Source organism: Bos indicus, chromosome 20, assembly GCF_029378745.1.
Source record: "Bos indicus isolate NIAB-ARS_2022 breed Sahiwal x Tharparkar chromosome 20, NIAB-ARS_B.indTharparkar_mat_pri_1.0, whole genome shotgun sequence".
Classification (NCBI taxonomy): domain Eukaryota; kingdom Metazoa; phylum Chordata; class Mammalia; order Artiodactyla; family Bovidae; genus Bos; species Bos indicus.
The window spans coordinates 25,346,655-25,360,119 of record NC_091779.1 but is presented as its reverse complement, the minus strand read 5'-3'; the positions used below and the strand labels follow the sequence as shown (position 1 = coordinate 25,360,119).

General features: G+C 32.7%; 1 protein-coding gene across 1 annotated transcript in view; it reads left to right on the top strand.

The window, feature by feature from the left end:
* Window positions 1-13,465, top strand: part of NDUFS4 (NADH:ubiquinone oxidoreductase subunit S4) — a 115,633-nt gene that overhangs the window by 58,256 nt on the left and 43,912 nt on the right. Inside the window, exon 2 of the mRNA XM_019983013.2 lies at window positions 2,685-2,763. Within this exon, the coding sequence (XP_019838572.1) occupies window positions 2,685-2,763 (79 nt within the window). The remainder of the gene's footprint in view (window positions 1-2,684; window positions 2,764-13,465) is intronic.

Below are 13,465 nucleotides of genomic sequence, written 5' to 3'. Positions count from 1 at the left end.
ACATCAAAGCTGTATATTGTCACCCTGCTTATTTAATTTGTATGCAGAGTACATCATGTGAAATGCTGAGCTGGATGAAGCACAATCTGGAATCCAGATTGCCAGGAGAAATATCAATAACCTCAGATATGCAGATAACACCACCCTGATGGCAGAAAGTGAAGAGGAACTAAGGAGCTTCTTGATGAAGGTGAAAGAGGAGAGTGGAAAAAGCTAGCTTAGAACTCAACATTCAAAAAACAAAGATTTTGGCATTCAGTCCTACCACTTCATGGCAAATAGATGGGAAACAATGGAAATAGTGACAGACTTTGTTTTCTTGGGCTTCAGAATCACTGCACATGATGACTATAGCCATGAAATTAAAAGATGCTTGCCCCTTGAAAGAAAAACTATGACAAAACCTAGATAGTGTATTAAAAAGCAGAGACATCACTTTGCCAAGAAAAGTCTGTCTAGTCAAAGCTATAGTTTTTCCAGTAGTCATGTAAAGGTGTAAGAGTTGGATCATAAGGAAGGCTTGAGTGTTAAAAGAATTGATGCTTTCAAACTGTGGTGTTGGAGAAAACTCTTGAGAGGCCCTTGGACTGCAAGGAGATCAAACCAGTCAGTCCTAAAGAAAATCCACCCTGAATATTCATTGGAAGGACTGATGCTAAAGCTGAAGCCCCAATATTTTGGCCACCTGGCACAAAGTTTCAACTCACTGCAAAAGGCACTGATGCTGGGAACGATTGAAAGCAAGAGGAGAAGGGGTCAATAGAAGATGAGTTGGTTGGATGGCATCACCAATTCAATGGACATGAATTTGAGCAAATCCGGGAGATAGTGAAGGACAGGGAAGCCTTGCATGCTGCAGTCCATAGGGTCGCAGAGTCAGACACGACTTAGCGACTAAACAACAAATCCTTAAAGTATATATACTTTAGAAGTTTTTAAAAATTTATTTTGTGTTTTGACTAATTTACAATAAGATTTTATCATACAATTTAAAATTCTTTAAATCAGTCAAATCTACTGCACAGTTTAAAATTGCACAGCTCATGGATTATAGTTTTAATCTATCTAATTTGCACTATTTTGGTCTAATACTTCTGTTCATTAGAGGAACTATGTACTTTCATTTCCTTGTAATATAGCTACGTTTTCTAGTACTTCTAATATTTCAGGTTTTCCTGAGTACCCTTTTCATTGCCTCTTTTTTTTTTTTTCTTGCAGTATATGGATTTGGTTAAAAGTATTCAAAATGTAGTTATTGATCTTAGTGATTGCCAGAGTAAATAGATTTCAAAGGTGGTTAATTATACTTTGTTAGTATATTCTCTTTTGTGGATATATTTCTGAGCAGGGTATTTACAGTGGTAATGAATGGTATTAATTTGGGAAAATAATGAACCCTTTTTAGAAAATATGTTCATGAAATAAAACCCTTTGTATTATGAGTCATCTTTATGTTGTTAGTAAGTAGATTTTTTTTATAAAACCATGTAGCTATTGAAAATTAAACATTGGTGTGAAATTTTGCATCAATTATTGGTGGTTAGGTTATATCTTAAAACAGTTGGATATGACTTAGTGGCTGAACAGCAACATCAAAATTATGATGATGATTATATTGCATTAAGTTAAAGAATTGAATTTGAATACTGTATATTCAGCTGGTTTGAGTCAATTGTATATATTAACTTACTTTCAAAAAAGAAATCTACATAGGATGGCTTAATATTTTGCAAAATTTAAAAAAGTAAATTGCACATTGATGGCTATTACATTCACTGGTATAAACTACAATGTGTACATGAGATTTAAAAATCTGTGAGTGCTAGTAGTGTTAGTCGTTCAGTCATGTTCAACTCTGTGATCGCATGGACTGTAGCCCGCCAGGCTCCTCTGTCCATAGAATTTTCCAGGCAAGAAGACTAGAGCGGGCTGCTATTTCCTCCTCCAGAGGATCTTCCCAACCCATGGATGGAACACACATTTCTTACATCTTCTGCATTGGTAGACAGGTTCTTTACCACTAGCGCCAGGCTTCTTTGGGTTGAGGGTGCGACCATACTAATGTAAAAGAGTTAGATTCTGTCCTGATTTTATTGCTGACTTAATGTTTCTATTTTAACTATTCAGACTTTCTTCAATTCTGTGAATGGGATCCAGGATTAAAACAATAATATTAAATGATCATACAAATCATTCCTATTTAAACTACTTTTGATTTGAAATTAGAGCAAAGAAACTTATTAATCCTGTGTTAATTGCACAGCCTTTTCTTTATTCCACTAAGAATTTGATTGAGATATTTGTTTCTTTCTGATGGCATCCTTTAGGAATTGGCCTTCCAGAAGGGTTGATATAGCTCTGCATTTTTCCTCTTCATAATGACAAACTAGCCAGTGTACATTTATAGAGAGCAGAACAGTTCTTGTTACTGGGGGCCTTCTATGACTGAGAGCCTATAGACTGCCGTGAAGTACAGCCTTTTGTGAACTGTCTAGTGAGACTCTGCCAGAATCTCAGCAGACAGAACTAATTGTGGAGAAAAAGGATTTTTTGTGCCCTCTTTCTTTCTGTTCTTTTTGTTTTATAAGACTGATAGTGTTAAAGTAGCTGGTTTATGTAAGATTTGTCTGCCTCTCTTTCCTCATTGCACGGATCATTTTTTAACTTAAAGTCTCGCACTGCAGGTCGTTGAGCACTTCCACATGGAGGCTGGCACAGGACCAAACTCGAGACACGCAACTCATAACAGTTGATGAAAAATTGGTAAGAATTTTCTACTATACACTGCTAGGATTCTGCCTTCAGGGTTATTTTTGTACAACAGATTTTTCAGTATGGTGGTCAGGGTTCTTCTAGGATAGTGATTTCTTGACTGCATATAAATTTTAAGAAGAAATAATCATTACAAAAAGATAATTTGTGTTAAGCATTTTACACAAATATTAAGTCATACACAAACATATAATTAAAATTACAGAAGGCTTCCATTTTTGTGATGTTTATAAGTAGACACCAGAATTTTTTTTGGTTTTGTAATGAATTTATTATTTGTGATTTTCTCACTTAAATTGTAAGACACACTAGTACCATCTAAAATTAAGTATATTGGGTTTTTCTGGAACCAATGATTGGTACTGTTGCTGTGCATATATATGTGTGTATACACACATACACATCCTATTTCTGCCTTATGTATGAGTGATTACAACTATCAGCAAATGAATAATGTTCTTCTGTTGATCAGTAGCAGATTGAATTTTGGTACTCACATAAAATTTTTCTGTATGTGGTGTTACTTTAGAGGCAACTTGTTATGTTTATATCATACAACAATATACATTTTGTAAAAAGTTTCTAAAACTTCTAGTAAAAACATGCAATCGTATAGATATACTTTTCATTCTATATTTGGTTTACAATGATCAGATATATGGGTATGTTTCTTAGCTACTCTCCTTCTGATTGTACATTCTTTTGCCACTCCATTGAACCTGTAAACATAATTTAAATAATAGGTCACATTTAAGTTTCTATTTGCACCTTAAAGATATAAACAGATAAAAAATAGAGAAGTAAATGGACAATTTGGAAGTCTGCTTATGCTTAAGACTGGTTGGTTTTGTCTTTAAATTCTGTCTTAGATCTGTGTACTGACCTTGCCATCATCCTAGTTAAGGCTGGATTGTTGTGGTGTTTCTTAATTGATCTCCATAGATACTTTAATCTTCTTCTAATTCATTTTCCACAGGATGACCAGAATAGTCTTTTTAAAATGCTGGTTGTATCATCCTCTTGTCTAAAATCCCTTGGTGTTTCTTACTGACCTGAGAGTAAACACTAAAATCTTATCATGGCCTTTGAAGTCTTTCGTGATTTAACTCCTACATTTCTAAGTTTATCTTGTATCTCTGTCTTTTATATAACTGTGCTTCAGCCTCACCAAGCCTGGCCCTTGCTGTTCTTTACTGCTTTAGGGCATTCAGATTTCAGTTAATTATGCCTAGCTGCTTTTTACCAATTCACTAGCTCTTCATTCAAGTACCATCTACCTATTCATCAAATGTTAATCAAATATCACTTGCTGGGAACTCTCTGATGGTCCAGTAGTAAAGACTTCAAGCTTCCACTGCAGGGGAGCCCAGGGTTCCATCCATAGTTTGGAGAACTAAGATCTTGCACACTGTGAGGCGTAGCAAAAAAACAAACAAAAACTCCCTAAATATCATTTGCTTAGTCAAGTATAAAAGCAACGAGGCAGATATGTGTGTGAGAGGAAGAGGATTTACACATGCCACGTGTTCATAAATTAATGAGGATACTATTATTTTACTTTTTCCAATGACTATCTCTTTTAAGCCTCAAGAGGTTACTCTCTCATTCCAGTATTATGAGGTTTACTGTCTACAGTAAAGTTTCAAATTTTAGAGTTTGTCAGTTGCATTTCTTACTAGTTCACAAAATGAGTACGTCCGACAACAATCTATTGCTCTAAAAAGGTGCTGTGAATCATACCAGAGGTATACAAACTGCTCTGAGTTTTGTGTTTTTAATGATATTCCCTAAAGTCAGTTGTATACTTTTTAATGAGTTTTGTTCTTCTTTTTAGATTTTCCCCAGCTTTGTTACGTTTTTCTTAAAGTATAGTGGTCAATATATCAGTATGATATTCCAGTTGAAATCAGTTGAAGTCTTATGTATAATTATTCATAGTTCTTGAATTGATGCTTAATATGGAAAACTAAAACCCACAGGTAATTTTCAAACCAAAGTTTTACCCATTCATTTAGCTTTATATTAAAATGGAAGTATTAAGTGATCAAATAGGTAATGTAATGCCAATAGGGGTTTTATGTCTTCTTGTTCCTACACACTGTTGAGTGGCAGACATGATAAGTAGCAAAATGATAAGACCAGGGGCTGAAGAGTACATCCAGAAATACTGAGCAATTGAAGTTGATTATGTTTGCATTTTGAACAAAAATGATTCTAAAAATATATATCATTAATGATAAAAATATTTCAAAATGTGAAGTAAATCCTCATGAGTATCTTAAAAGATGTAGAAACAGCATTTTAATGTCACTGTTACATAAGGTAAACCCATTTATTAACTTAATATACCATTTTTATTACTCAACACTAGACTACTATTGTATTTGTATCTGAAATCAGATAGAAACTAGAATCTTAATTGGAAGGTAGGGGAAATAGCCATTATTATGATTTCTATTGAATATTGTTACATAATGTATTTTTAAAATTAATATAGGTGATGCTGTCTAAAGCCCAGTGATTAAGCTTACAAACTAAACTTAGTTGGGGATCAATTTCAGTGGTTATTCTAGTTTTAGAAAATGGATCTTAGGAATTTAAAACCAAAGGATAACTTCAGATGTTACCTAGTTTTGTTACTGCATCAGGTTTTTTTTCATCTAAAAAATTATTTAACCTCTTATTCAAGAGAAATTTTATGTGAGAATTCAATTAATAATAAACGATGAAAGCTGAATTGTTGGAGGGTGAGGATTAAGTGCATGAGGGAAGAAGACCTGTAAGTCTTTCCTTAAGACATACCCCTCTGGGGACTTCATAGAGGGAGCGTTGGAAAGGTAATTTGGACAGAACAGCTGATTCTTATTTCTTTTGATGCTGCTCTTTATGTTACTGATCAGTCATAATTATTAGAAGGCTTTTTCTTATTGAGAAAAATAGTCTTTAAATCAAGATAGAATAATTGTATATTAAAATGCAGGGGAAAAAAAAAACCATTCATTAACTCAAAGCCCTAGATGTAAACTCATAGTCCAAAATGTAAAACCAGAAATTGTTAAACTTTTAGAACAAAATGTAGGAGAAAATCTTGATAAGTTTGGATTGGATAAATATTTTTTAGCTATGACACTGAAGCATAATTCATTTTCTAAAAAAAATTATAGTTAGACTTCCTCACAAATAAAATTTTCAAAGAAATTTGAAAGACATTGTTAAAAGAATGGAAATACAAGCCATAGTTTGGGAGAAAATATTTACAAAACACGTTTCTGATAAAGGAATTGTATCCAGAAAATAAAAACCACTTTAAATAATAAGATATTAACTCAAAAACAAGCAGGCAGTACCCAGAAGATATTCAGATGGAATATAAACACATGAAAAGATGCTTAACATCATGAGTGATTATGGAATTGCATATTAAAACTAGAGTGAGATACCACTAGACACGTATTTGAATGGCTTAAAAAAACTGACCATACCAGGGCTTCCCTGGTGGTACAGTGGATAAGAATCCGCTTGCCAGTGCCAGGGACACGGGTTTGGTCCCTGGTTTGGGAAGATTGCACGTGTTCTGGAGCAACTAAGCTGGTGCACCACTACTGAGCCCGCTGTTCTAGGGCCCGTACGCTGCAACTCCTGAAGCCCATGTGCCTAGAAGCTGTGCTTTGTAACTAGAGAAAGCCCATGCATTGCAAGAAGACCTGGCACAACCAAAAATAAAATAAATAAGTTACTAAAAAAAAAAAAAAAACTAACCATACCAAATGCTAGTGAGGATACAGAGCTACTAGAACTCTTACAGGAGGAATCCAGAATGGTACAACTATTAGCTGTTTTGGAAAATAGTGTGGCAGTTTCTTATGAAGTTAAACATGTTTTTACCTTATAATCTGTAGTCTCACTTCTAAATATTTACTCAAGTGAAATGAAATCTATGTTTATACAAAATCCTGCATGTAAATGTTTTTAATATCTTTATTAATAATTCTAAAAACTGGAAACAACCTGTCAGTCAATTTATACACACTGATTAGGAACCACCGTGGATGAACCTCAAGTGCTTTATGCTGATAAACCAGACCCAAAGACTTTGTACATCCTGTGTGATTTCATTTATTTGACATTTGACATTTTAGAATAGGCAAAAGTCTCAGGACAGAAAAACTGATCAGTGGTTTTCAGGGTTGGATGTAGGAGGAGCAGTTAACTATAAAGGGCATTAGAAAATTTTAGGGGATGATCCAACTGTTCTGTAGTTTGACTCTGGTGTTCATTTTTTTGGGTCAGAACCAAGGTTGGATTTTACTGTTCATAAAATATTAATCAATTTTTTTTAACAGAAAAGATTATTTCCAAATTTGATGCTAAGATACTTTTAAAAAAAATAATTTTATTTTTTTGGCTGTGCTGTGTCTTTGCTGCTGCACAGGCTTCTCTCTCGTTGCAGCAAGCGGGGGCTACTCTAGTTCCCTAGGGCACCTGGGCTTCAGTAATGTTGACGTTCCTTGTTCCTGTGCTCTAGAGCGCAGCTTCAGTAGTTGAGGCCTACAGGCTTAGTTGCTCTGGGGCATGTGGGGTCCTCTGGGACCAGGCATCAAACTAGTGTCTCCTGCATTGGTAGGCAGTTTTTACCGCTCAGCCACTGAGGAAGCCCCAAGCTACTTCTTTATAAATAATATCCAGTGGTTCAAGAGCTGGCCTAATAGTATACAGGGTTTGCCATTTTCTACATGATCGCCTTCTGTATATTTGAAAACAGTTCTTTGGTCCTAAGTCAATGGTTCTCAAAGAATACTGGGCTGGGGCTGAGGGAGCACGACTTTTATAGAAGGCCTACAAAGTCAAACTATTTTCATAATTATATGGAGACTTAATTTGCCCTTTCACTGTGTTGACATTGACACTTGTTATAAAAACAACTGTGGCAAAACTGTTAGCACCGTAGCCTAAATCAAGGCAATGGCCCTGTGTATCCTGTCTTTGTACCCTTCACTTCCTTGCATTTGAGGCTTTAAAAAAAAGGAAAAAAGCTAGTTTCACTTAATGTCTTTGATAAAGCAGTGAAAATTATTAATTTTTTAAAAAATTTCAATTGTGCATATACTTTTTTAAATGTTCTATGTAGCAGAACAGAAGTATGCATAAAATTCTTCTGCATACAGAAGGACAGCTATCTCAAGGAAAAGCACTTGTATGACTGAGTTGCTGTTGCAAACTGAATCTAGTCCTTTTTTCATGGAAGAACTTTTACGTGAAAAAACAGACAGCACGCAAATTATGATTGTTATTCAGTTTTTGGTACATGGTAGCCAAGCCATTTTTTCAAAAATAAATTTGTCATTTCCAGGAACTGTTTTCTGTGATAAACTTTAAGCTTTCAAGTGAAAATGAAAATTTTTGTAGAACTTTGTTGCTGATCTGAATGAGCTTGACAGCTTCCCCGTACTTAAAGACTATTCTAATGGGATTGGTAGTGATATTAATGAATTGACTTTTAAAATATTATGTAATGAAATATTTTAACATTTGGAAGATCTTCATACTTGTGTGAACCACTGTTTTCCGTATGACTTAACATATGTTATAAAATCATGAATGGATATCGAAGTGCAGGAGCAAACAATAGATTTAATGTGAGAATGAGAATATTAAGTTATTGCTCTCTTTTCTAATTACATATCTGTGTAATCAATTCTCTTCACATATTGCAAGCAAAACAACTTGGCCAGTTTGAATGTAAGAACAGAAGTTAGAATTCAGCTGTCTTCTATTAAACTAGACATTAGAGATTTTCAAAAGTGCTACTCTTCTCAATTTTTTAGTTTTTGAAAATGTATTTTTATAATATTATTTATGTTAGTATATAATCATTTTATTATTATTTTAAGCTAAGTCTATATCTAAGTTTTTCTCCAGTTTAATTTCTTACATGATAAAATACCTATAGGTATATGAGATTTTGTAAAATCTCATAGGGGTCCCAAGAGAGTGTAAAGGAATCCTAAGACCAAAATCTTAAGAGAATTATTCTCCTAAGTCTTCTCTTTTCTGGTTTATATATCCCCAGGGCTTTGATTCATTTTATGAGTTTCAGTTAATTCATCATCTTAATTACCTTCTAGTTTGACTGAATTTGTTTTAAAACATTATTGCCAGGATTTCTCATGATGCTCCAGATGTATGGTGCAGGATAAGGTGGGGATTATTACCTCTGTTCCTTCTAATCTTAGCTGTCTAGTAAGGCAACTTAAAATTAGGTCCTCATACTTCTTCCTTATGTGGATTTCATGGAGAGGTAGAACCTCAGACCCTTTTTTATTTGTACTGTCCTGTTTCATTTCTTTCATCTTAGGTATATGCCGCTTATTATTTAAAACTGTTACTAGATTAGCTCAAAGGGCATGTCACCAAGTAAATTTCTTTTTTTTACTGTTACTTCTGACAGGCTGAATTTAATATGTGTAACAATTTAAAAAATTGAAGGAATTTTTATAGTGTTTTGTGGACATCAATACCATACAAAGAAAAATTGTTTTATTCCAGGCATCAGTTGTATATTGATAACTTGTATCCTATCCTTTTCTTTTTTAAGGTATAGAATGTACAGGGGTAAAGTCCACTTGGCATTTTCTAGTGTAATGAATTCTTTTCTGTCATTTTAGAACTATACACAATGTTGACATTGTTAGAAAACAGATCTCCAGAGAATAAAGTTGTAGTCATTCCTGGATTACTGCTAATAATGAATTTTATATTCTGCACATGGCAAATTTTTAATCATTCTTAAAATCTTCTCTGTTGTGTATAAACTGCTAACTATCCTTTTCATTTACTCTTGCAACTAATAAAATGTTAAATATTAGAAGAGTAGATGACAGTGTCTTAAAATAATCTTGTTGATATATGTAGAAGCACAGTATTTAAAAAGAAAAAGCTTTTTGGGGTTGTACCATTATTATTTCCAAATATGTCCTACAGATAATCAGGAAAGCTTACAAATGGTTGTTTGCTAGGCCCTTGTGCTTCTGTTGCAGGAGTTGCTGTACCATGGAGGTTGGGTGAAGAATGTCTTTGTCTTTGTGCTTTATTAAGAGAGTAACTTTTTTTCTTCATGCCACCCCATCCCAATCTCCTTTCAGTACATTTGATGAATACCCAAGTCCAGTGAACACATTGTCTTTTTATATTCACGTATTATACAAAAGAGAGAAGTTAAATTTTCAGTACTCTTTGAAGATTTTGAGTAAAGGCTCCCCACAAAACAAAGTGTAAAAATTAGACCTGCATAGGTGTATTTTTTATTTGCTTTTTAAGCATTTGTATTAAGTATTTTTAAAATACTGATTCCTTGTTTACAAGTCACAATTACCTATTTAAGTATCAACTGCTATAGTTAATATTTTACACAAAAGATTAAAAAAATACCATGTTAAAATACAAGAATTGTTTCAGTTTATTCATAAAAATAATGTGAAACAAGTCTCAGTGGTTTGACATTAGTATATTACTTCCATAAGATTATTATATGCCATTTTTCATTCTCCATTTATTTATTTAATACATACTTACTGAGCACTTAAGTGTGCCAGGCACTAGCCTTCAGTGTTTCTATTGATACTTTCAGTGGTTTTAGGTACTTACTTTGTCTAAAAACTATTAAGTACCACCTGTTTTATAAAGGTGTTATGCTTAGTAATACATGCATTCTCAACATTACATGTATGCAAGAAAGGAAACTTTCTCTTTTGCAATCTGTGAATCTCAAATCTGTGGCTTGGGTTGTGAAGGATAGCTTTAATTTCTAAGCTTTTTTTTTTTTTGAAAAATTACTTTATAGTATATAGTGTTAATCTAAAATCCTAATATTTTGGACATTTTAAGTAGTCTGTATTAATATCTTGATTTAAAAGTTAGGTGTGTGTGTAAAATAGAGTCAGTAATTTGAATGTTGCCTATTTGTGTTTTACTGTTTGACAGTTACTTGCAAATAGCAATAACACAGTAATTAAAGCTTTGTGACTTGATACTTACAATAAATAATTGCTATTTGATTAAGCACATGTTATTAACACATTCAGCCAATAGGGTGATAATATTGCTGTTTTAGAATGTCTGCAAGCAACAAGTTAATAGAAATTTATTGTCACTTATTATTAATAGGTTTTAAATTTCTTCCTTGCTTGAATTTGCTCTAACAACTTTATAAAATGAATGATTTTTGCAAGTCTTCAAAATAAAATCATATTTGCAACACCTGTATTTTATGCTAGTTTTGCCTCCCACAATACTAAAAGTTTAGAGATGAAAACTTTTTGTTAAGTCTGCAAACTTGAATTAAAAATTGGTCATTAAGAGGTGACCTGCACAAAAAGATAAACCTAAGTTAAAGGCTTACATTTGCTTTGACTGCTTGCTTTTTTTGTTTTTGTTTTTTTTAAGGGGTCAGTTTTCTTTTGGTGAGATTACTTTCTTTTGGTGTATGGCAGCGCTATCTCTGCTAGATTATTAGAAGGAGTAGTGTCTGCAATTGGGGTTATACAGCCTTCTAGCATCTCAAGTGTCTGTTTTGTCTGGACTTTGCTCATGCAGCATTCTTGTGCAAAAATTTCAAGGCTTTAGTCTGGAGCACTGGGTCAAAGGATATGTCTCTTTGAAGGGTAGACAGGAGTTTTTTATGTTTTATTCACTAAGTAGTATTTCATTTTACATCAAAGAATAGCAGCCTTTGAGAACCTTTCATGGTGGCAGTTTAGCATGAAAGTTTTTTTCTTAAAGAATCACTAAATATGGAATAATGTTTTTTACTTTGCAGTTGCTTATTTATATTCTTACATTTAGATGAGACTATTAAAAAGAGAGAAGTGTTGACTAAATGTAAATGTTAGGTTGCAATATAGTTTTAGGTTTTAAAAACAGCAATAGTTTTTTGGTTTTTTTTTTTAACAATTATTGCTCCCTGTTGGTTTTACATTACCCATAAACTACTGAAAAAAATTGGTGAGTAGCTGTTAAGATTGTATAAAATTGTAGCAATACGATTGCTTAAAATTGTAAAGAAGTAATGATGGATAATTTTGGTAGTGTAAATTTTATACTGAAATGGCCATTCTTTAATTGGCCTTTTTTCAAGTACTTGGTGGGGGCAGGGTACAGGAGGCAGTGTGTTGATTTTGGAAAACAAAAAATCCAAGTAATGAAAAATGTTAAGACTTAGTATAGCTAGAAATAAATGTTCTTCTTTCTATACTTTTGTTATAGGTTAATCAGTAAATGTATTATGTACCAGTAGCATTAATCACAAAGTTAGTGATTGCTTATGTTTAGAAGATCATTCAATTGCATATAATATTCCTATTACATGATGTAATATATCTCAGCATATGAACTAATATTAACATAGCTTATTTATGTTTATGGCAAAAACATGCCCTTAAGCTACTGATTTCTATTAAATTAATAGCATTAATTGATCATTTAAATAGAAATATTTCTCCTCCTATTAATGACATGTCATTAGTTTTAACACAACTTCATTTAACTCTTACATATAACACTGATTTAAACAAGTTAAATCAATTATCATATAGTTATTTTAAATAAAATTGATAAATATTGAGCAGCGTGTTCTAAAATATACTCCCAATTAAAATAAATTATTTCACATACATTCGAACTATATAAAAACTTGTACTAAATACAGAGACAACGAATGTTATAATAGTTTTAATATGCAGACAAGAACCATTTAAACTTAAAATAGAGAATGATCTTTATTAAAATTGTTTAAGGAACAAAAGGTCTTTCCTCTACAGTATTCAGCCATCTCTATTTGTGATTCTTCAGCAATTAAAGCAGATTTATTTTCCTCTTTGTTCCTACTTGCAATACTTGAACAATGCTAGAGAATTGAACTGACTGGAATGTTTTATCTTTCAAAAGCTTTAAAGTTCTATGTACCAATTAGCAAAATACAGTAAAGGTTTAAACTGTTAATAGCCACAACATCTTTAATGCATAGATCTGTAGTATGTTAGCGCTGTATAACAGTTCTCCATTGTATGTCTCTTTTAAGGAGAGTAACTGTGTCAGTTCTTTTCTTGCTTTACTACCTGCTGTGTATAGAAATTGTGTATAGTACTTGACACTTGCTTTCAAGAATTTAAAATTCTTGCATGTTATTATGTAGGCACTTTGGCTCTCAATAAAGTAGAATTGATAATATTTTATTTGTTTGGATTTTATATCAGGTTTTTTGGTCATATTTTAGAGATTATTTTGGTCATATTTTAGAGATTTATCTGTAAAAACACATTATCTTTTTAATGAAATCAAAGTACATAAGCTGTATATTATCTCCTTGGAAATTGGTTGTCTAACTTTATTTAACTGAATATAATTATAAACTAATCATAAAGGTTTATATCAGTATGTAGACATATAATGCTTCATTTTATACTGTATTTGAATGTAGGTGGGATTTTATTGTTATTTCTTTGGTAGTAGAAAGAGGATAATTTTGCTTTTAGAGTTAGATGGTTCTTTTGATTGGCCAGCTTGTCAGATAATTTCAAAAATTAATTCCAGATTCCCACATTAAACTTGTTAAAAGCCTCATGTCCATCATCTGATAGTAAGTTCTTAATGAAGGTAGGGGTGAGAGGAAGTGAAGAAAACAGTAACATCTTTTGGT